A 24,806-nucleotide genomic window follows, 5' to 3' on the forward strand; every position below is an offset into this window, starting at 1 on the left:
GACACTGAAACTTATAGAGGAGAAAGTGGGGAAAAGCCTTGAAGATATGGGCACAGGGGAAAAATTCCTGAACAGAACAGCAATGGCTTGTGCTGTAAGATCGAGAATTGACAAATGGGACCTAATGAAACTCCAAAGTTTCTGCAAGGCAAAAGACACTGTCTATAAGACAAAAAGACCACCAACAGACTGGGAAAGGATCTTTACCTATCCTAAATCAGATAGGGGACTAATATCCAACATATATAAAGAACTCAAGAAGGTGGACCTCAGAAAATCAAATAACCCCCTTAAAAAATGGGGCTCAGAACTGAACAAAGAATTCTCACCTGAGGAATACCGAATGGCAGAGAAGCACCTGAAAAAATGTTCAACATCCTTAATCATCAGGGAAATGCAAATCAAAACAACCCTGAGATTCCACCTCACACCAGTGAGAATGGCTAAGATCAAAAATTCAGGTGACAGCAGATGCTGGCGAGGATGTGGAGAAAGAGGAACACTCCTCCATTGTTGGTGGGATTGCAGGCTTGTACAACCACTCTGGAAATCAGTCTGGCGGTTCCTCAGAAAATTGGACATAGTACTACCGGAGGATCCAGCAATACCTCTCCTGGGCATATATCCAGAAGAAGCCCCAACTGGTAAGAAGGACACATGCTCCACTATGTTCATAGCAGCCTTATTTATAATAGCCAGAAACTGGAAAGAACCCAGATGCCCCTCAACAGAGGAATGGATACAGAAAATGTGGTACATCTACACAATGGAGTACTACTCAGCTATTAAAAAGAATGAATTTATGAAATTCCTAGCCAAATGGATGGACCTGGAGAGCATCATCCTGAGTGAGGTAACACAATCTCAAAAGAACTCACACAATATGTACTCACTGATAAGTGGATACTAGCCCAAAACCTAGGATACCCACGATATAAGATACAATTTCCTAAACACATGAAACTCAAGAAAAATGAAGACTGAAGTGTGGACACTATGCCCCTCCTTAGAAGTGGGAACAAAACACCCATGGAAGGAGTTACAGAAACAAAGTTTGGAGCTGAGATGAAAGGATGGACCATGTAGAGACTGCCATATCCAGGGATCCACCCCATAATCAGCATCCAAACGCTGACACCATTGCATATACTAGCAAGATTTTATTGAAAGGACCCAGATGTAGCTGTCTCTTGTGAGACTATGCCGGGGCCTAGCAAACACAGAAGTGGATGCTCACAGTCAGCTAATGGATGGATCACAGGGCTCCCAATGGAGGAGCTAGAGAAAGTACCCAAGGAGCTAAAGGGATCTTCAACCCTATAGGTGGAACAACATTATGAACTAACCAGTACCCCTGAGCTCTTGACTCTAGCTGCATATGTATCAAAAGATGGCCTAGTCGGCCATCACTGGAAAGAGAGGCCCATTGGACACGCAGACTTTGTGTGCCCCGGTACAGGGGAACGCCAGGGCCAAAGGGGGGGAGTGGGTGGGTAGGGGAGTGGGGGTGGGTGGGTAAGGGGGACTTCTGCTATAGCATTGGAAATGTAAATGAGCTAAATACCTAATAAAAAATGGAAAAAAAAAAAAAGAAAAAGAAAAAGAAAAAGAAAACTTTGGAAGATTTGTAGACTTCAACCAAATAAATACATACTACAAAGAACTTTAACATCAAAGAATCCAATTAAACCACTTAGAAAGTTTAATTGAAAAGACTTGAATAGGGATATTCATTCCTCTGATGAATATGTAAATAACCAAAGACTCAGGAGATGGCTCAGCTGGTATAAAATGTACCTTGTACATATAAGAATCTGAGTTTAAGCCCAGCCTTTGTACTAAGATCAAGTAATAAACAACAACAAAAGGTACAATAATGGGTAGTGGGAGAGTGTAGTATCAGTATTAGGGAAGAAAAGACAGGAGGATCTCTGGTCATGCTGACAGACTAGTCTACTTATCAAGCCTCAGGTCAAATGAAGGAACTCATCTTACAAAACACAGTGAATAGCTCCTGAGAAATGACATGTGTACTTGCAGATTTGTGCATCTCTCCAGACAAAAGCAAGCCCACATGTGCAAACATACAAACAGATGAAAAAGAACACTAATCACATGACAGTATGTTCACACCTTGTTAGCACATGACTAGACAGATACATAACAAAAGTCCAAGCACAGATGATTCTAATAAAGATATTAGAAAACTAAGGTTGGAACTGAACAGATAGTAAGATTATACCTTTTAGTTATTAATGTGTGATTATAAAATGGTATTGGTATTTGAAAATCCTTGTGTCAGTTCCTCAATTTTCCAACATGGAGTGGTCACATGACTGATGTATTCTATTATGAACATAACTGAAATATCATTTCCCCAAAACTTACAAATATTTTTTGCAATATTTCCATATCGTCCAAAATGAAATACAAGCCAAATCAATGGAGTCAGGTATAGCAAGGAATGAAATGTTCTACACATGAATAGACCATGATGATACTAAGCTAAGAGAATGAAGACGGACACAAAGCAGTGTATGATGTGATGTCATTTCCCAAACATGTTTAAGCATGGGCAAAATGATTGTCAGAGGAAGCTGGATATCTGTGATGGAGCTGGAGAGAAGGAAGATGATGAAAGAGGACTTAAAGATTCCACTGTTCCTGTTCCTATCAGTGAAATCTTCTGACATGAGAGGATGTGACAGTGGCAGAATGTACTGTGAAGTGTGGAAATACTGAAAGTGGTGCATAGTACACTCTGAATACCACCTACAGATACACAATCTACAATGAAGTACAACATAAAGGATAGAAGTGGTATATTTCAGGTTGTACTGGCTAGTTTTGTGTCAACTTGACACAGCTGGAGTTATCACAGAGAAAGGAGCTTCAGTTGGGGAAATGCCTCCATGAGATCCAACTGTAAGGCATTTTCTCAATTAGTGATCATGGGGGAAAGGCCCCTTGTGGGTGGGACCATCTCTGGGCTGGTAGTCTTGGGTTTTATAAGAGAGCAGGCTGAGCAAGCCAGTAAAGAACATCCCTCCATGGCCTCTGCATCAGCTCCTGCTTTCTGACCTGCTTGAGTTCCAGTCCTGCATCCTTTGGTGATCAAAAGCAGTATGGAAATGTAAGCCGAATAAACCCCTTCCTCCCCAACTTGCTTCTTGGTCATGATGTTTGTGCAGGAATAGAAACCCTAACTAAGACACAGGTGAAATCAGGGTTGAAAATGTATATACTATGATGTATTCGTGGTAACCAACAGAATGTGTTGAAACTTCATTGAAGAATCAGTCTTATATTTTTAAGTAAAAATTTATTGTTGTTGTTCATAATCACCAAGCCTCAGGAAATATTTGGAAGAATTATATTCAAGTGCTAGGGAAAAATTACTCATTTTCTTTTCCATAAAAAAAAAAAACTGAAAAATTCTATTTCCCACATTTCAAGTTCAGTATTTCCAAATTTTTGTTGTCAAGAGATAGGGTTTCTCTGTGTATCCTGGCTTTTCTTGAACTCTGTAGACCAGGCTGGTTTTGAATTCAGAGATTCACCTGCCTCTGCTCTCCAAGTGCTAAGATTAAAGGCATGTACAGCCCCCGCCTGACTAAGTACTTGTTTATGAGACTTCTTATGTGGTAGGGAGGCACTCATTCCTCATATACATTTATGTGTTTAGAGACAGGGTATTACTATATGGCTCTTGATGTCTTGGAACATTTATATGGATTTTCATTGTCTTCCATTATATTTCTCCAACTAAAGTGAATAATCAATTTGAAATGCTTTGATCAGAGGATATAATCTTATGAAAGAATTGTTTAGTTGAAATTTTAATGTATTATTTATAAGCTTCTGAAATTATTTTTATACAGTGATACCTATCACTACTCAATATGAAAGGTCCCAATGGTTGTGTTTGCTCACACAAAAACTGACCCGTTTGATTGTTCAAAGCAGCATTGTTTAGGTTACCCCAAACTCAGGAAAAAATCAAAAGTAAATTTGCTGATAAAAATATAATGTGGACAGACTGTAGTTACATGGTTTTTAAAGAATATTGTACTCAAACAACCTACAACAGTGATATGGATATGAGAAGAGCAGGCTGTACTTTAACAAGGCATGATGATACTCTCTTTAGCTTTTTAAGTTACATTTATTGTATTCAGTTAGATTTGACACAATCAAACTAAAGCAAAAAAGAAAAAGAAAAATCTCATTTATTTGCCACTAACTATTATAATAGAGAGACTGTGACCTGAATCCTAAAATATATACTTGGCCAATGTGTGTGTGTGTGTGTGTGTGTGTGTGTGTGTGTGTGTGTGTGTGCGTGTGTATATACATACACACACACATACATACATATAGTTGCTTTCACTACTTTGCCGTTATCTTTTATGACTAAGTAGACTTTGTTTTCTGGGGATGTACTGCAGTGGTAGAATGCTTATCTCATTTGTACAAGAACTTGGGTTTACTCATCAGCTTCCTGACTCTCTCAAAAAGCATTTTATGTGTTGATTTAAAACTTGACTTCTCTTTGTGATTATTTACATGTTGTATTTTTGTTTGAACTGGAGTACATAAACATATCAGGACTATATAAATGGTTTGTGTGTTTTCTCTCTTTCTCTTTTCTTGTTGTTGTAGATTCTACAAAGAAATTAAAGGATGTTCTTGAAGAATTCCATGGTAATGGCGTGCTTGCAAAGTATAATCCTGAAGGGGTAAAGCTTCTTTTTTCTTTATCAGTTTAATAATGTGCTTGCTAGATGAATTTTCTTTATGGAAAATTCTAGAAAAATATGTATATGTGTGTTTGTATAAATGCACACACATATACTTATACTTCTGCATATATATGTATATGTACACATAAATACATATACATGTATATATCTCACATACCATAAACCATTTAGCACATTTCATACAATAACATTCATTAAAAAAATAGATACTGTGGAAGGCCACTAAATACAGTATATTTTATACTACCCTTATTGATGAAAAGTCTTCTAGAATGTGTGTTCTTAAGAAAATGTATGTCATTAGAATATATTGTTTGAAGGTTTTTTCTTTCTAGAAGTTAGGAAACAGGAATAGATAGAAAAAAGAAAGATACACTTAATAATAGCCATATGTTCTGTAAGTTTTAATCTAACATGGGCATGGGTAAGGTACAGGGAGTAACTCCTTTTATGAAATGATTCCTTAAAGAAAACTTTTGAGGTTGGTGCAAACATTGTATCTTAATGAGCCACCCAAAGGACAATTAAATTCTCCTCTTATTGTGTATTTTTGGGTTTATAAATACTTTGTCTGCTCCTTCAATTCCTTTTGAATATGATATTTTACAGAGTTCATTTCCAAATTATATTTTAGGTAATTCTCCATGTATTATCAGCTGAGAGATGTTATGTAATGTCTGCCCATAATTGCTGTGAGTTCGTTTGCAGCCTTATCAACTGATATTTGAAAATATGAGAATAAAAACAAAAAGATCTCAGCAAAAAATATGTCTAAATATGTTATCCAGATATGTTGGTAGGATGAAATATGACTTTTTGTTTCTGCATATTTATAATAATACAATTCCTTTCAAGATATTTCTTCTATGAAATGACTACATTTTCACCGTTTTATAATCCCCATCAGTATTCCTCACAGGTTTTTGTTTTGTTCTGTTTTGCTCTTAAGATAAGACCTCACTTTGTAACTCAGGCTGGTCTCAAACTTGCAAACTCTTACCACAGTTATCCAAGTGTGAAGAAGGAAGACACACACCGGTTTTCATTTCATGGTTTATTTTCTCTACATAAATCTACTCATAATAATACATTTCAAAAGTAAGCCATGTTTTACTCTATGACTTTAATGATTGCTAGATGGAGAATGTATCAGCCATTTTACTGGCATTTCCCCTATCAGATGCCCAGAATTATCAGATACATGCCATGTGTTCCCCTGCTATTTTGTGCTTATAGATGTTGCATAGTAAAAGAGTTAGTGGATGTTTATAAAACAGAAAACCTCAAAGTCCAAGAGAATATATTGGGGGAAGAAAAGACAACAATAGTAAATTTTTGTCAAACTACAAATGCTGTTAATACTCATTGCCCCAGTGGTAGTTGAAAATACACATCTTTACCTATAAACTGAAAATATTTGTCCTTTCTAAACATAGCAGCTACTTGTCAGTTCACTTAGAATTTGTATATAGTGATATTGTTTATAGTGCAATCCTTCTATAAAGATCTCCAAGACTCTCTTTATGACATTATTTGTTTCACGATGATTATAAATCACCATAGGATCATGTAAAGAAACTAGCAGATATCGTTATAAATACAATATAAGGCCAGCTCTTCAGTAATTTGCTAACTCTCCATGAATAATAAAATTTACTGAAAGCATTAACATAATTCTAGTTGAAAAACAGAAAAGTTGATCTTACTATGGCCCAAGAGGAACTCTAAGTTAAGAGTGAGGAGAGTGAAACTGCTATTTAAATTAAATATTAATAAGAATTTTTCTTTAAGACAAAAATGAGCTAATATGACTCTTAAGAGTAATTCTGCATTTTATAAAAGCATATTAAACACACCTAGAAATGTCTGCGGTAGATAATGAAACACCTCAAGATTAGTATTATTTTTTTGTAGAGTACTCATCTGCTTAATTAAAATTAAACAAATGCTGTGAAACAATATATTATAATCAAATCACATAAGAAGCTATTATTCTAACCTAACTGGTCATATTGCTCCAATGTGGCTTGCACAACTATATATAAGTAAGAATTTGTGTAAAAAAAACTTAATAACATTTTAACCTAGCCTAATTTTAGAAATGAAAATTGATTTCCTACTTTAAAATAATTGTCATTACTCCTGAAGTGTTTTTGCAAATTGAAAGAGAAGCCCATGCCCCTGATGCAATGCATTGTGTTACATGATGTTGGTTAAAACAATGTAAAATATTGTATGTTAAACTTTTCTTATTGGATTTTTTCTTTATTTACATTTCAAATGTTAACCCCATCCTGGTTTCTCCCCCGAACCCCCCATCATCTCCTCCCACCCCCTGCTCACCAACACACTCACTCCTGCTTCCTGGCCCTGGTATTCCACTACAATAGGAAACTTTTATCAAAAAAATGTGGTCTATTTAGAACTGTTTAAATAATAAATAATTATTAAACAGAAGATCTGAACAGAATCAGTTATTTTTCAATTTTCAGAATCAGTTACATTTAAAAGCCATTTAACAGCATTTTCTAGAAAAATATTGTGTAGAAAATTTAAATAATAGTTTTAAATTATCTCTAAAAATTAAAAATTTAAAATGTCTGATGTTCCTACATTAACAAAAGTAAAGTTTTAAAATAAAATTATATTCATCAGAATAAAATGATGAATCTCATAAAATTAGTAAAATTTGGTATATGAGAAAATCCAGCTTGTTTTTGCATGGTTTTCTTTTTTGTTTGTTTGTTTTTGTCTTGGATATTAAATTTGATTCCAAAATATTTCAGTCTTGGACTATTTGGGTATTTCCCTAATAAAAGGAAAAAAATGTAGAGAGGAATAAATGGACTCTAATATACTTTCATATATACACATATATATTATTACCACCTCATGAATGTTGTAATCGTATTTGATTTTATTCCTTATATTTGATTCAAGCCAATAGGAACTATTGGCATATGCTCAAGGAATCATGGAGTCAATTGTTCTCAATTTTTGGTTTAAATGAGACTCGGATTTTTTTAAAGCATGGGTTGTTGCTTGCCTTCTCCCTGTTCTAGATGCTCCTTGAGTGTTTCTGGACTTGGGCTCATGACTTGCTTTCCCAACAGTTTTCCAGTGTATATATATATAAATATATGCTGTTGTCTTGCATCAACATTTTGAGAACCCAGCTACACAGGGCACATTGTAAAATCAATCTATATTCTTTAAATTATTATTAAAATATCAGCAAAATGAGGTATATGGGTATAGATTCCTTTACATTAACCCATGTATTCTTTCTTTCCTTACATGCACAGAAACAAGATATTCTTAACCAAGTAAGACATTTTCTTTTCTACTGTAATCTACCTTTTGATTTGAACTATGAGCTATTCACCCATCCCACTAACTATACTTATACTAACTAGGCTTACTAAGCTTATGTAGAATACTAGATTACCTACAGTACATAAGATTATAACAGAACAACAGAAAATTCCCCAATTTGTATCACTAGTAGAGATCTGATGTAGTAACCAAATGAAAAATGTCCAATATGTGGACTTTTAGGTTAGAGAATCTGAAGTTTGACTTTTTCATTTTACCAAACATGTCAGTTTCAGGTAAGTTTATTTAAGGGAACTGGTAATCAGTTTACAGTGTATTATTTGAGAATTGAATAAAAAATAAAGTAAGGATAGTTTAATTTTATTTTGTTTACAATTCTATGTTAACTCTGTGGAGGAAACAGAGATAAAAGGCTGCTGATATTTCATTCCTTGGAGAAGGGTAAGCCATCTTTTGTTGATAAAAATCTGTCCTGTGAACACAACTCCTCTAAAAGTTCAGTGAAAGATGTAGCATCAATGTACATTACTGAGTGATGGAAATAAATATTTTCAACAAATTAGATATACTATAGTCATGTTTTTAATCAATTCAAGAATATTTTTGGACCTGAAGAGAAGCCTCAGTGGGAAATATGTTTGTTTTGTAAGTATAAGAACCTGATTTTGGTACTTAGCACCCACATAAAAAGCCTGGTATAGAAGTGTTGTATAACAATTCCAATTCTGGAAGGAAGAGAAAGAAGGACCCCAGAAGCTTGCTGGCCAGGCAGTCTAAACACTCAGTGAACACCAGCTTCAGTAAGAAAAGGATGGAGACCAATGTATAAAGACAGCTGGCATGCATCTCTGACTTCCTTTATGAACACAAACTCGTTGTCATGCGTACATATATAAATATATGTTTACTTACATTTCCAGTGCAGTGACAAACAGTGTGATCATGATGTGAACCCTAGCAATGAACATGAAGGCATGGTGCTTGAGCACTAACTGAAAACTTATTATCTCGAGAGCTCATGATTATAAGGCAGGAGGAGCAGGGAGACCCTGGAAATCAGAGTAGTCTTTTAAACTTCAAATCTCCCTTTAGTGTCACACCTCCTCTAACAAGGTTACATCTCTCACTCTCTCCCAGATAGTTCCACTAACCGGGGACAAATAGCCTATCAGAGACATTCTTATTCATATATATATATATATATATATATATATATATATACTCGTTATATTATATTTTTTCTAAGATGAGGTTTGAATGAGATGGTATTCACTCACCAAGGTAACAGTTACCATCTTCCATTGCAATGCATAACCTTTCCTCACTTTGTCCCTCAAATTTTGTAGAAATATTAGCTCCTCCTAATGATGATTTGGGGGCAGTTGTACAGAATAAGTGATTGTCTTCTATTCCAGCATGCTCAGCTCATCATCATTAAATAGCATTGTTCAGCATCTTCACTCAACAAACACATCTTTTCATACCACCTGCATCACCACTTGGGGCTATTTAAAAGTTGATCTCAAAATTAGCTCTCACTTTTTCTTCAATCAGCAGAATGTTTCTATGTTCTCGTATCTGGCACAGCCTCTGTTCTGTATGCTAACATACTTCAGTAGCTAACTGATTAGTTGTCGAACAGAAAGAACAAAGTTGAGGAGGGCAGGTGGTAAAAGATATGGTAAGATGTTTTTATTCCCAGACAAGAACAACATTTTTCTCGACTGGGGTCGAGAGTTCTCTATGTATTTTCTATCAGTAGTAACACTTGGTTTAAGATTCAGGTATGCTTTCACAGCTCCTATACCTTGACTCAACTGTGATTCTCTGTTCTGTAGTTTCTGATAAAATCTAGACTTGCCACATCCAAACAAGTAAGATTCTCTGTCTTTCTTTGAGAAACCTGTAAACACAGAACCTACAATATGTAATGTTGACAACTGAAGTATATGTTAAATCCCTTTGGTAAGAACATTGATCATGATCTGATTAATCAAAAATTAACACTCCTGTAAAATAAATTATAATTTTTCTCCAGATCCGCCTTTTCTATTAAAGGTAGGGAAAGTATAAGACAGAAATGTGAGGTTATTTTAGAGACATACTTGGGTTCAAATTACCCATGTGCACCACTTTCAAGGAAAAACTCCCTGGCTTTGTTTGTTTACCAAAAAAATGTAAATATTTTAAGGAGATTATGTTGAGAAATGTTAAACTCTAAAATACCTGAAAAAGGAGTAACTCCTTATCTGATTCAGCACTGTTGTTCCTTTAGTGCCTAGAGACATATTTACCTAGCCTTGTGGCAAAAGTAGTCCTCCACTTTCTAACTCATTACAGATGCACTCATGTAAGTCAGGTGGTGCTGGATATCAGTCTGGAACACACCAAGTTCAGTTCAATCATGGTTCTGGGTCCTTGAGTCCATCCAAAAGAGTTCTGTGGGTAAGAGAACAATAGCCACTGTCTCTGAATATGATCAGTCTCATTAAGTGGAGAGTGTTGCTTCAAGAGGAGCAATTTATTAGTCAGAGTTCTCCAGAGTGAGAACTTATGGGTAGCCTCTATATTTCAAGGGAATTTGTTTGTGACTTAGAGTCCAACTCCCCAACAAAGGTCAGCAGCAGTTATGAATGAAAGTCCAAGAGTCTAGCAGTTGCTCAGTCCAACAATGCAAGCAGTCAAAGAAGAGAATCTTCCTTCTTCCAATGTCCTTATATAGGACTCCAGCAGAAGGTGTGGCCCAGAAGGTGTGTGCCACCATGCCTGGATCTTGGACTTGTTTTGTCCCAGATAACCTTGAACTCAGAGTTCTCCTTGCCTTAGTCTCCTGGGATTCATAGCCATGATGCCTCAAGATCTCCATGACAAGTTCTGGGTCAGAAACTTGTATCTCCCAGACTGTAGATCAGGATCACAAGTGAGCCTTCCTATTCTGGATTATAGTTCATTCCAGATATAGTCAAGTTGTCAACCAGGAATAGCCACTATAAGCAGGATATACAACAAGGTATCTGGAAGAGCAGAAGACAGAGAATGGGAAGCTTAGGGAGCAGAAACAAACAAATAATGATGGGAAGAAGCTGAAAGAGAAAGGGAGTTCCTCTGATGCCAACGTAAAAATGAATCTGATCCATTTATCCCAAGACAGACACAGAGAAGTCTTTCTGAGGCAGCCAGTCACCTAAAAAAATGTACTGTCCATGATGACTTTGACAAGGAAGACATGGATGAGCAAGTGAGGCAAGGAGGGAACTCGAGTTTGATGATGAGCCCAAATTTATGTCTAAGATCATAGCCTCAGAGCCAGTGCAAGCAAAAATTAGGAAGAAGACATGCCAGGCAAGTGGAATAGCCTGGTGCATGCAAGAAATGAAAAGCAGATGAAAGCCAAGAAACTGGAGAAGGAGCAGCCTTTTACACAGGGATCTAGAAAGGGGGACCATGTCACTAACAAGCAGAACAAAAGTGGGCACAGGGACTGACTCTGTTCCAGAAAAGAATTTCCAACTGACTGCATGCGATGTGGTTCAGGAAAAAAGTTCATCACATCCCTTAAGGAATACCTCCTTCAAGGAACACCTCCCTCAAGGAACACCTCTGAGAGCCATGGTAAGATGGGAAACAAAGGAAACTTTTCCTCATGGAAGTTCTCTTTTTCCATCAGTCAGCAGGGCCAGGTCAGTGTCCAGATGGACTCCTTCAATGAGGACCTTGCACTATTCAGTGGCTTGTTGGAAAGCTTTGTCAGCATCTGGACTATAGTAATAAAAAGGAGCAGGAATTGACTTGAATTTGCCATTACATACAGTCAGCTCAGTCACAGCATAGCCCCTCAGAACTGCTTACACAGCACACACTGACGATTATTCATCATGTTAAAGAGCACCACTTTGGATCCTCTTAAATGGCATTGCATGAATGCTTTACTAATTACCTAAAGAGAGGAAATGAACAAAAAACAGCTAAAAATAAGAAAATCTCAGAGATAAACAAGGAGATAAACATTTCTCCCAGTACATTCAGAAAACACGGTTTGACTCATAGGGAGTTGAAAGGTCTACAAGGTTGAGGGAAAAATACAAAGATGAATCTGTTGAGCTTCCACTTCATATTAAATGCCATAAAACCAACCAACCAACCAAACAAACAACAACAAAAGAAACAAAAACATAAGGAGAGAGATCTCAAGAGAGGTCAATCAAGAGCATCAGTTGATTTTCCAGACTCTAGCCACTCAAGAGAAAGGTCAACAGAGAAAACACAGAAAGGGTCCAAGAAGCAGAAGAAGCACTGCAGGGCAAAGAGAGCAATCTAGGTAGGTCTCTTCATCTTTCCAGATGTCTTACTCCTACAAAGTAAAGTAGTACACCAAGGATCGCAGAGGAGGGGAAGAAGAGCACCTCTGGTTTGCATAAATCTAGACTGGGCACCAAATAGTTTGTGACACTGTAGGTCTGAAAGAAAGAGGCAGCAGAGGTCAGGGAACCTTTCAAATTTAAGCAAGAGGGAGAGTTTGTGGCAGAGTTTGTGTTAGTCTGGTAACAATAACAACAAACAACAATAAGAACAAACAACAGCAGTAGCAATGATCTTCAAGAAAAGAAACAGAGAAAAGGAATGTGATCCAGAGTATACACCCAAAAAGCAAGAAGTATTACTTGCATGGCAACCAGAAAGGCAAGGACAGTGACATATGGATGAGCCATGGCTGTAGCCACATACGTTCATGCTCCAAAACTCCACTACCAGCCTCAGGTGGGCCCATGACTAGTTCATTGGGGATGAAGAAGAGATTGAAGGTAATGAGAATGGGACAGAGATCAAAGAACAGAAGGTCATTTTACAACTCACAGCTAATTATGGGCCACTCTTGATGAAGCCCTGGCCCAGGGGAAAAAGATTCTTGGAGAGGCTTGTGGAACTAAATAAGGAGGCTCAAAATTACAGAAAGTCCAACCCTACAACCCATCAGCCACACAGAATCTATGACAGCAGTTTGCCACTGGTGTCATTACAATAGAAACAGAGTGCTTTGAAGGAGGTTTGTAGCAGTGGGGGAAGGAGAACTGGGGTTAGCCCCTAGAAAGTCCCAGATGCCAGGGACCCAAGAGGTTCTCAGGACCCAACAGAGATGGCATAACCTGAAATACACAACAAAGGGGAGATAGAACTTGTAGAGACCATATTCAGAGGTTAGGAATAGCCCCTGGTTGAGGGCTGGGGCCACCCACCCATCTCAAAAAAATATTAATCTAGAATTGCTCCTATCAAAATGAAATACAAAGACAAAGAGTGAGACAGAGACTGAAGGAAAGGCCATCCAGACTCCCCCACCAAGGGATCCATCCCATCTGCAACATCAAACCCAGATGCTATTCTTGATGCCAAGAAGCATTTCCTGACAAGAGCTTGGTATAGATGTCCACTGAGAGTCTGTGCCAGAGGATGACCAATACAGATGAGATGCATGTAGCCAACCATTGGACTAAGCTCAAGGACACAATGGGGGAGTTAGGGGAAGGACTGGAGATTCTGAGGGGATTAGTAACCCCACAGGAAGACCAACAATATCAACCAACAAGACCTCCCAGAGCTCCCAGGGACTAAACCACCAACCAAAGAGTACACATGGTGGGACCCATGTCTCCAGCTGCATATGTAACAGAGGATTTCCTTATCTGGTCCTGTGGAGCCCTGGTGACCCAGCATAGGGGAATGCTAGGGCAATGAAGCAGGAGTGGATGGGAGGGTAGGGGAGCACCCACATAGAGTGAGTGGGGAGGGGAGGGGATAGGGGGTTTAAGTGGGAAGGGGCTAACATTTGAAATGTAAATAAATAAAATAACCAATAAAATAAAATAAAGAAAGAGAATGCTGCCACAAAGCCCAGGATTAGGCTCATGTTTTGAGCAGTCACGTTCACACACCACCACCACCACCAACAACAACAACAACTAACACTATCACTACCACCACCACCAACAACAACATTAAAATGACAGGAAATAAGAATCATTGATCATTAATATTCTCAACATTAATGGAACCTTCCCCAAAATTGACCATATATTTGGCCATAAAGAAAGCCACAACAGATACAAGAAAATCGAAATAACTAATTGTCTCTTATTAGACCAATATGGATTAAAGCTGGACTTCAACAACATCAGACACATCAGAAGTCCTACAAAGTTATAGATACTCAACAACTTTCTACTTAATGATCTCTGGGTCAGGGACTAAAGAAAGAAAAAATTAATAACATTCTAGAATTCAAAGAAAATCGAAGGCATGCCATACCAAAATTTATGGGACACAATGAAAGCATTGCTAAAAGGAAAATTCATAGCACTAAGTGCCTTCATAAAGAAATTAGAGTTTTCCTACTGGCAGTTGAAAAGTACACCTGAAACCTCTAGAAAAAGAAAAAGAAGAAGCAAACATAGCCAAGATGAGTAGTCAGCAATAAATAATCAAACTTGAGACGAAAACAATCAATCAGAAACAAAGAGAATAATACAAAAAAATTAATGACACTAAGAGTTTGTTCTGCAAAAAAAAAAATCAACACAATGAACAAACGCTTAGTCAAATTGATTAGAGATAGTATTCAAATTAACAAAATCAGATACAAAAACAGAGACATAATGACAGACATTGAGAAAATCCAAAGAATCAATAAATCTTACTACAAAAGCCAATACTCCACAAAATTACAAAATCTAAATAAATTAGATGATTTTCTAGGTAGATCCCATGTACCAACGTTAAATAAATATCAGGTAAACCACTTAAACAGTCCCAAAATCACTAAGGAAATAGAAGCAGTCATTAAAAATGTACTACACCCCACCAAAAATGCCCCTAGGGCCACGTGCTTTTAGTGCAGAATTTTATTATAATTTCAAAGAAGAGATAAATAAAAACACTTCATGTTGAAAGTCTTGGAGAGATCAGAAGTACAAGGAGCATGCCTAAACATAATAGAATCAATATATAGTAAGCTCATACCTAACACTAAATTAAATGGAGAGAAATTTAAAGCAATCTCACTAAAATCAAAAACAATACAAGGCTGCTCACTCTCTCTCTCTGGCTATTAAATATAATACTTGAATTTTTAACTGGAGCAGTAAAACAACAAAAGGAGATCAAGAGGATATAGATAGGAAAGGAAGATACCAAGGTACCAACATTTGCAGATGATATGATAGTATACATAAGCAACCTAAAAAGTTCTACAAGAGAACTCATCAAGCTGATAAACATCTTCAGCAAAGTGACTTGGTACAAAACAACAACAACAAATTAAGTAGCCCTCCTTTATACAAACAACAAGTGGACCAAGAAAGGAATTAGAGAAACAATATCCGTCTCAATATAAATTTTTTCGTGTAACACTAAACAAGGAAGTGAAAGATCTACATGACAAGAACTTCAAGTCCCTGAAGAAAGAAAATATCAGACGGTGGAAAGATTGCCCATGCTAATGGATAGGTAAGATAAACATAGTGAAAATGACAACCTTATCAAAAGTAATCTACAGGCTCATTGCAATTCACATTAGTATTCCAACACAATCCTTATAGACTTTGAAAATGCAATTCTCAACTTCAGATGGGAAAAAAAGAAAGCCCAGGATAGCTAACAGACCTGTACAATAAAAGAAATTCTGGAGGTACCACCATTCTCAATCTCAAGTTGAATTAAAGACCAATAGTAATAAAAACTACATTGTATTGGTATAGAAACAATTGATCAATGGAATAGAACTGAAGACCTTGAAAAAATAGCATTCACCTACAAACACTTGATATTTGACAAGCCCAAGCGATACAATTGGAAAAAGAAAAAGTCTTCAATAAATGGTGCTGGTCTAAGTGGATGTCTGTGTATAGAAGGATACAAAGAAATCCATATTTTTCACTCTGTATGAAGCTCAAGTCCTTGTGGTTCACATACCTCAACATAAAACCAGATGCACTACATCTAATAGAAGAGAAAGTGGGGAATAGCCCTGAATGCATTGATATAGCAGACAACTTCCTGAACAGATAGCTCGGGCTCTAAGATCAACAATTGACAAATGAGACTTCATGAAACTGAAAAGATTTTCACAAACTCTATATCTGACTGAGGGTTAATATCTAAAATATGTAAAGAACTAAGAAGTTAGATAGCAACAAACCATATACTCAATTAAAAAATGGGATGCATAGCTAAACAGATAATTTTTAACAAATGAACCCCTAATTGCAGAGAAGCACCACAAGAAATGTAGTTTCTTTAGTCATTAGGGAAATGCAAATCAAAACAACCCTGAGATTTCATCTTACACAGGTCAGAATGGCTAAAATCAAAACCTCAAATGACAGCACATGATGGGAAGGATGTTGAGCAAGGGGAGCCCTCGTCCATCACTAGTTGAAGTGCAAACTTGTACAACCACTTTGGAAATCAGGTTTCTTAGAAAACTAGGAAAAGTTTTACTTCAAGACACAGCTATACCACTCCTGGCTGTATATCCCAAAAAGGTATCCTATTATACCACATGGAAACTTGGTCAACTGTGTTCATAGCAGCTTTATTCATAATAGCTGGAAATTGGAAACAACCTCAGATGTCCCTCAACTGAAGTGAAGAGTTGGTGTAGAAAATATGGTACATCTACACAGTGGAGTACTATTCAGTTATTAAAAACAAAGACCTCATGAATTTTTAGGCAAATGGATGGAAGTTGAGAATATCGTTCTGAGTGATATTTCCCAGCGCCAAAAGACATGTATCATATATGCTTACTTATAAGAGGACATTAGCTATAAAGTATAGGTTAACCATACTGCAATCCATAGGGAAATAAGGAGGTCCCAAGGGAGGAACGCGGATATCACTCAGAGGGGAAACTAAATAATCATAGGAGGTGGATGGAAAGAAGAAACTGGGTAGGAATGGGGGTAAACAGGGGAACAGTGCTGGTGATCAGGTGTCGGGAGAGGAGTAGTGGGAGAGGGCTGGATATGTGAATGGAAATTGGTGGGGTCATCTCTGAGATTACCTGGAGGTCTGGGATGGATGAGGATACTGTGAGTCAGCCTAGGTGAGATTCTTACCAGATGGAGATATAGACCATGAAGTGACCACCTACTATAGCCAGACAGGAGGAGAGAGGGGAGACATCAACCTACACATAAAATCTTCTATTCAAAATTTGTCTTGTCTACAAAATGTGTAGGGATAAAAGTTGAACAGAGACTGAAGGAACAGCCAACCAATGACTGTCCCAACTTGAGGCCCATTTTGTGCAAGAAAGCCAAGCCCTGATTCGATTAATGACACTCTGCTATGCTTACAGACAAGGGCCTAGTATCTAGCATCACTGTTTCCTGAGAGGTTTCATCCAGTAGCGGGTGGATGCAGATGCAGAGACCCACAGACAAACATCAGGCAGAATTGAGGGAGTCTTGAAGAGTTGAGCAAGCTGGAGGAGTCAGGAACACCACAAGAAGACCTACAAGATCGACTAACCTGTATCCACAGGCTCAAAAAGGCTAGGCCACCAACCAGGGAGCGCGCGGGTGTGAATCTTGACCCCTTGCACTTTTGTAAAGCATGGGTAGCTTGGTCTTCATGTGGGACCCCTGACAAATGGAGCAGAGGCTATCTCAGTCTCTGCTTTCTACCATTCCACCAACCCGGACTGTTTGGCTGGGCTTCAGTGAAAGAGGATGTGCCTAGTCGACTGGAACTAGATGTCCAAAAGTAGGGTAGTCCTTAAGGGGGCTCCTTCTTCTCTGAAGACAAGGGGAATAGACAGTGGCTGAAGGGATTTATCAGGGGTGGGGATGGGAACAGAGAAGGTAAGGGGACTATGATCACAATGTAAAGTGAATAAGAAGTAAATTGTTGGAGAAAAATTATTTCTTTCATTTAATTGTCTAAATTTCCCAAAATAAATGACACCCGTAGAACTCATTTATTTGAAATTTTAACACTATTCCATATTGTAAAGTAAATGTGCAAACTAAGTATATAATGCATTTATGAGAAAAGTCATGATTTAGGCAACATTATTTTAGGTGATCTTTCAAATTGTTTGACAGAGAAAAGTAATGGTCTGTCAGGAATCACTGGACAATATTTCCTTAAGGAATCTGATTTGGGAACACTGAGTTAGAGGAGGTTTTGCAGTAAGGTCAATACAGTTTCAAAACGTTGTTCCATATATAATACTAGAAGTGTAGTGTAGAGATTTGCTCCCAAGATTACAGTAAGGAATGTCAGGAAACAGCTTCACATATTCAATATTTTAACTATAGATCTCATGACATAATTTCCTATATTCCTTGAAAAAAATAACAGAATATTTCATTCTCATATATGCAATGGTCCACCTTTTTATAGGTAAGATTTTTTTACACTCTAAACTCAGTATTTTGAGAGTGTTGTCTGATTACAGAAGAAAAAGAAAAGCTGGAGTTTTGATTTAGGAAGAGGGTCACTTTTATCATTTCGACCCAATAAAAAGACAAATTAAAATATCAAACAACTCATATATTTCCAAGATATAATTACATTTTATTTATTCCATTTATATTTTTATTTTACTGTCAATATACCCAAGATTCTGAAAAGTACTTCATACTTATTTTTATTCATTAAGCTGTGAAATGTTATTATCATATATCATTTTTTAGGAAGAAACTAATAAGAAATATAATGGATTATTTTAATTTATTGAGAATGTTATATATATGTATATATATTTTACACAAACACACACACACACACACACACACACACACACACACACACACACACATTTCATTGCTGGAAGGAAAGCATTCCAGAAGCACATTTTACCTATTCTCCCAATGTAAGACTTTTCCTGGCTTCCAGTCTGATATTAACACTTCTTATTGGTTTAATTTCACAATTTTTTCGTAACCTGATAACTCTTAGCTGTGTGTATGTACACACACACACACACACACACACAAACATTATATATAATATATATTTATATATATTAATTATATATTAATAAATATATATTATATATCACATATGCACATATACTTGTATATGCATATTACATACATAGGTACATAGTTATATTGATACATAGATATAATTTAATCAGATCATTACCCATATATTAAACTTTAAATTTTCTACTAATATCTTAAAAATGTATACTTTATCTTAAGTTTACTAAAAACAATAATGTGACATAAAATATGCTCATAATGAATAAAAGTATAGAGAGTATACATTCTTTCACTTTCCCCAAATAATATTAAACATAAAAGATAAACATTTTTCATTTTAAAGAGAGAGCTTACAGAAATTTTTCTTACCTTTCAGTCAGTCTAATAAATGAAAAATATTTCACTTTAGTCAGCTGAATAACTCAGATGAGGAGAGGTCCCACCAGGGCTCTGGAGTTGAGGCAGATCTTCCCGCGCATACTGTTGCTCTTCAGAGCCCAGATCCTCCAATGCATACTGTTGCTCTTCAGAGCCCAGAATCTTTTCTGGCATGTTGTCTGTAGCTATGCTATACCTAGTAATTCTCTGAGTCTTTCCTTGTTCAGCAACTATCCCTGTTTCCAGAAACACCCCATTCTATATGGCCTTTCAGTGATTAGAGTACTAGTCAAGATCAGTCAATATTATCCACATACTTGGGTAGCCAAAAAACCCACCTTTGTCTCCATTTCTCAGCAATAGCAATCTTAGCTAGTCTTCTCCTCTGCTGAGAGATGGCATGTTTTCTGGAGTCAAATTAAGCTTGAGGTGAGAGTATAGTTCCTTCCGTAGCCTATCAAATGGCCCAGGACTCTTACCCTGAAATGACTGCATTCAAATGAGTACAGATTAGAAAAGGCTTAAAGACTGTATGATATGTTTTATTAGAATTTATGGGAAATTTTGAAATGATTAATCAATTATTGTTGGTTTTAACATTATTGTAGATAACATTTTACAATTTTCTTTTTTTAATTGGATCCTTTATGTATTTACATTTCAAATGTTATCCCCTTTTCTGGTTTCCCCTCAGGAACCCCCCTCTCACCTTCCCCTTCTTCTGTGAGGGTGCTCCCCCTTCCACCCATCCACTCCCACCTCACTGCTCTGGCATTCCCCTATACTGGGGAATCAAGCCTTCACTGGACCAAGGCCTTCTCTTCTCTTCACAATGCTATCCTCTGCTATGTGTGTGGCTGGAGCTATGGGTCCCTTTATGTGTACTCTTTGGTTGGTGGTTTATTCCCTGGGAGCTCTGGGGGAGGGGTCTAGTTGGTTGTAATTTTCAAACATTTATCATTATTGGGAAGAAAAGAGGTGAAAATGTTAATCATTCTATGTGCTTGATATATAAATATATGATACTACATCAGTTTGGTCACACTATATATCTGAGCTACTCAGCAGAACTCAGTGGGTTTGGAAATAGAATTTCCTATTGATGGAGATGGAAAGAAAATTTGAAACTTGTAAAGGTAAAAGTTTATGTCATGTGGTTGCCATGGAGATAGAAACATCTAACTAGGAATCATATTATCTTTGTTCTACACTATCAAAGGTGAGACACATGCCTGTCATTGCCAACAATAGCTTAGAACCACTAAGCCTTGGCTTCATCTTTCTTTTGTAGACTTGGAAATAGAAAACGTCTCAGGTAATTTATGAACATGGTATAACGTCTTGTTATTTCACTGGATCTGAAATTACATGCTTAAATATGTTTTTTTTAGACCATAGATTTTGAAGGCTTCAAGCTATTCATGAAGACCTTTCTGGAAGCTGAGCTGCCTGACGATTTCACCGCCCACCTTTTTATGTCATTCAGCAACAAATTTCCCCATTCTAGCCCAAATGTAAAGAGTAAGCCCGCTCTTCTTTCAGGTGGTGAGTATGTTTACTTAGAAATGTACATATCATATGCATTATAAAAGAGATATAATTATCACAACATTGAAGAAAGAACATTTGGTTGAAAATTGTCTGTGTGTCTACATGGATACTGGATACTCTATAATGGATACTGATCCTTAAAATGTCTCTAGCAAAATAAGTAGGGTAGAAAATAGTATTCATTATGATTTATAATTTGACATAGAAGTTCACATTATCTTGATGACATCAAGAGACATTTTCATCAAGTTTGGAATTTTTTTCAAAATTACTGGACAAATATAAACAACTATACATTTGAATATATAATAAAAAGAACCTATATATAAGAAACATAATATTTAAAAATCAATGCTGGCATTTATTATTACACATTTAAATTCATATCTGTGAGCTCAGAACATTTTTTTTTCTTTGTAACATTTTCACACTACAGGTATGGTCCAGTTAGGATGACATATATATTGCTGCACTTCCCCAAGAATATAAATTAGGAACTTGTTTAGAAGATGATGGAGGACTTTTAAAATAGTAATAAAAATGAGACTGCTAGAACAGTAGGTAGCCTATATGGTCCTTAGGTTGGAGGAGCCAAAAAGCAGAGTCAAGGACCTGGGACACAGTCTGAAATAAGAGCAGTGTTTGAGTGATTTAACTCAGGGTCTTCTGTGTAGAACTTCCTTTTTGTCTTTTCTTTTATTGTATATTTTCTTTATTTACATTTCAGATGTTATCCCCCTTCCAGGTTTCCCCTCTGGAGACCCCCTATTCTACCCCCCTCTTCTTGCCTCTATGAGGGAGCTCACCCACCCAACCACGCACCCACCCACACCTACCTTCACTAAAAGTGGACTCTACAAATTCTCCATCTCCAATGTAGAACACTTCATTCAAGGTGATTTCCTTCCCTTTGAGTCCTGAGAGTCTCTCACCTCCCAGGTCTCCAGTATATTCTAGAGCCACTCCCCCCACCTCCTACTTTCCAAAGTTGCCTGTTTGCATTCTTTCTGCTGGATCTCAGGGCTTTAGTCCTTTTCCCCCCAATACCAGATCATGTTCTCCACTTCCCCTCCCTGTCCCCTCTCCCACCCAGGTCCTTCCCTCTGTCTGCCTCCAGTGATTTCTTTTTTCTCCCTCCTAAGTGGGATTAAATCATCCTCATTTGGGCCCTTTGGCTTGTTAACCTTTTTGAGTTCTGTGGATTGTGTCCTGGGAATTCAGTACTTTTTGGGGTCTGAGTTATCTCACTCAGGATAATAATTTCTAGTTCCATTCATTTGCCTGCAAAACTCAGGATGTCATCTTTCTTAAGAGTTAAGTAGTATTCCATTGTACAAATGAACCACATTTTCTGTATACATTCTTTCGTTGTGGGGAATATGGATTGTTTCTAGCTTCTGGGTATCAGAAACAAGGTTGCTATGAGCATAGTGGAACATATGCTCCTATGATTATGGGGCATCTTTTTTTTCCTGTTTTACTGTTTCTCTTCTCTACTGCCATTTTAAATTTTTTTTAATTTTTATTAGATATTTTCCTTATTTACCTTTCAAATGTTATCCCCTTTCCTGGTTTCCCCTCAGAAACCCTCCTATGGCACCCTTCCCCCTGCTTCTATGAAGGTGTTTCCCCTACCCTACCCACCCATCCACTCTGCTTTCCTGTGCTGGCATTCTCATACAATGGGGCATCGAGCCTTCACAGGACCAAGGGCCACTCTTTCATTGATGTCCCACAAGGTCATCCTCAGCTACATATGTAACTTGAGCCATGGGTCCCTCCATGTGTACTCTTTGGTTGGTGGTTTAGTCTCTGGGAGCTCTGGGGGAGGGTCTGGTTGATTGATATTTTTGTTCCTCCTATGGAGTTACAAACCCATTCAGCTCCTTTAGTCCTTTCTCTGACTCCTCCACTAGGAACCCTGTGCTAAGTCCAAAGGTTGGCTGCAAGTATCTACCTTCATATATTTCAGGCTCTGGCTGAGCCTATCAGAAGACAGCTATATCAAGCATCTATCAGCAAGTACTTTTTGTCATCCACAACAGTGTCTTGGTTTGGTAACTGTATATAGGATGGATTCCCAGTTGGGGCAATTTCTAGATGGCCTTTCCTTCAGTTTGTGGTATATGCCCAAGAGTGGTTTAGCTGGGTCTTCAGGTATGTCTATGTTCAATTTCCTGAGGAACCTCCAGATTGATTTCCACAGTGGTTGTTCCAGTTTGCAATCCCACCAGCAATGTATGAATTTTTCTCTTTCTTCACATCTTCATAGGCATCTACTGTCACCTGAGGTTTTGGTCTTAGCCAGTTCGGTTGGTATAAAGGTAGAATCTCAGGGTTATTTGGATTTGAGTTTCCCTGATGACTAAGGACTTTGAACATTTCTTTAAGTGCTTCTCAACCCTTTGTGATTCCTCTGTAGTCAATTTTCCGTTTAGTTCTATACATCATTTTTTTTTTTTTTTTTTTTTTTTGGTTTTTCGAGACAGGGTTTCTCTTTATAGCTCTGGCTGTCCTGGAGCTCACTTTGTAGACCAGGCTGGCCTCGAACTCAGAAATCCGTCTGCCTCTGCCTCCCGAGTGCTGGGATTAAAGGCATGTGCCACCACCCCCGGCTTATACCCCATTTTTTATTAGATTGGTTGGTTTTTTGGTGGTTTGCTTCTTGAGTTCTTTATATATTTAGGATATTAGTCCTCTATGTGGGGCTAGTGAAGTTTTTTCCCAATTTTTAGGTTTCAGGTGTGTCCTTTTGACTATGTTCTTTGCCTTATAATGGTTTTACAGTTTCATGAGGCCTTATTTTTCAATTCTTGATCTTAGAGCCTAAGTCATTGGAATTCTGTTAATGAAATTTTCCCCTGTGTCAATGAGCTCGGGGCTCTTTCTTACTTTCTCTTCTATTAAATTCAGTATATCTGGTTTTATGTTGAGGTGTTTGATCCACTTGGACTTAAACTTCATGTAAGGTGATAAATATAGATCTATTTTCATGTTTATACATATAGACTTCCAGTTAGATGAGCAACATTTATTGAAGATGCTGTCTTTTTCCCACTGTATATTTTTTGCTTCTTTGGAACTCAGAGTCTCTTACCAATAGGCAAATAATTGATTTCACTAAACTACCTAGTAATACATTGTGAAGTGGCTTGAATATGATTGGCCCATTGGAAGTGGCACTACTAGGACCTATGGCCTTGTTGAAATAGGTGTGGTCTTGTTGGAGGAAGAGTGTCACTGTGGGTGTGTTGGGAATCCTCTCTTGGCTGCCTTCACATCAAGATGGCCATCTCTCAGGTCCTTCTCTACAGGATCATGTTGGTCTGCACATTGCCATGCTTCCTGCCATGATAATAATGGACTGAACCTCTGAAACTATAAGCCAGCTCCAATTAAATATTGTCCCTTGTAAGAGTTGCACTGGTCATGGTGTTTCTTCACATCAATAAATCCTAACTAAAACACTTGGTAAGCAAAGTTATTTTGTTAGTACACAGTAATGAACTCAGGTCACATTATTGACTGAGCCATTCCCAATGCCCTGAAGTTGTAGCTTTGGTTTTGATGTTGTTGACGTTTATTTGTTTTACTGTTTTTAAATTTATAATTACATTCTCTCACCCCTTTCTTCTTCCAAACACTCCTATATACCACTTTGCTCTTTTTCTAACTTCTGTCCTCTTATTCTATTAATTATTTCTACAAACACGTGCTTATGCATAATGAATATATATATATATATACATATATATGCAGCTTATTTTGTATAATGTTACTGTATTAT

At 37.2% G+C, this 24,806-nt stretch overlaps 1 protein-coding gene and 1 pseudogene across 8 annotated transcripts in view; both read left to right on the forward strand.

The window, feature by feature from the left end:
- Dgkb (diacylglycerol kinase, beta) overlaps nt 1–24,806 on the forward strand; it is a 754,071-nt gene that overhangs the window by 199,336 nt on the left and 529,929 nt on the right. For 4 of the 8 annotated variants that reach the window (XM_006515068.3, XM_017315019.2, XM_006515067.2 and 1 more), the window contains exons 3-5: nt 4,663–4,739; nt 8,069–8,089; nt 20,860–21,013. In XM_006515068.3, coding sequence (XP_006515131.1) covers nt 4,663–4,739; nt 8,069–8,089; nt 20,860–21,013 — 252 coding nt within the window. The remainder of the gene's footprint in view (nt 1–4,662; nt 4,740–8,068; nt 8,090–20,859; nt 21,014–24,806) is intronic. The other 4 variants (NM_001361688.1, XM_006515071.3, NM_178681.5 and 1 more) reach the window with 1 other exon arrangement.
- Gm35755 lies at nt 9,355–13,599 on the forward strand (annotated as a pseudogene).

Source organism: Mus musculus, chromosome 12, assembly GCF_000001635.26.
Source record: "Mus musculus strain C57BL/6J chromosome 12, GRCm38.p6 C57BL/6J".
NCBI lineage: Eukaryota > Metazoa > Chordata > Mammalia > Rodentia > Muridae > Mus > Mus musculus.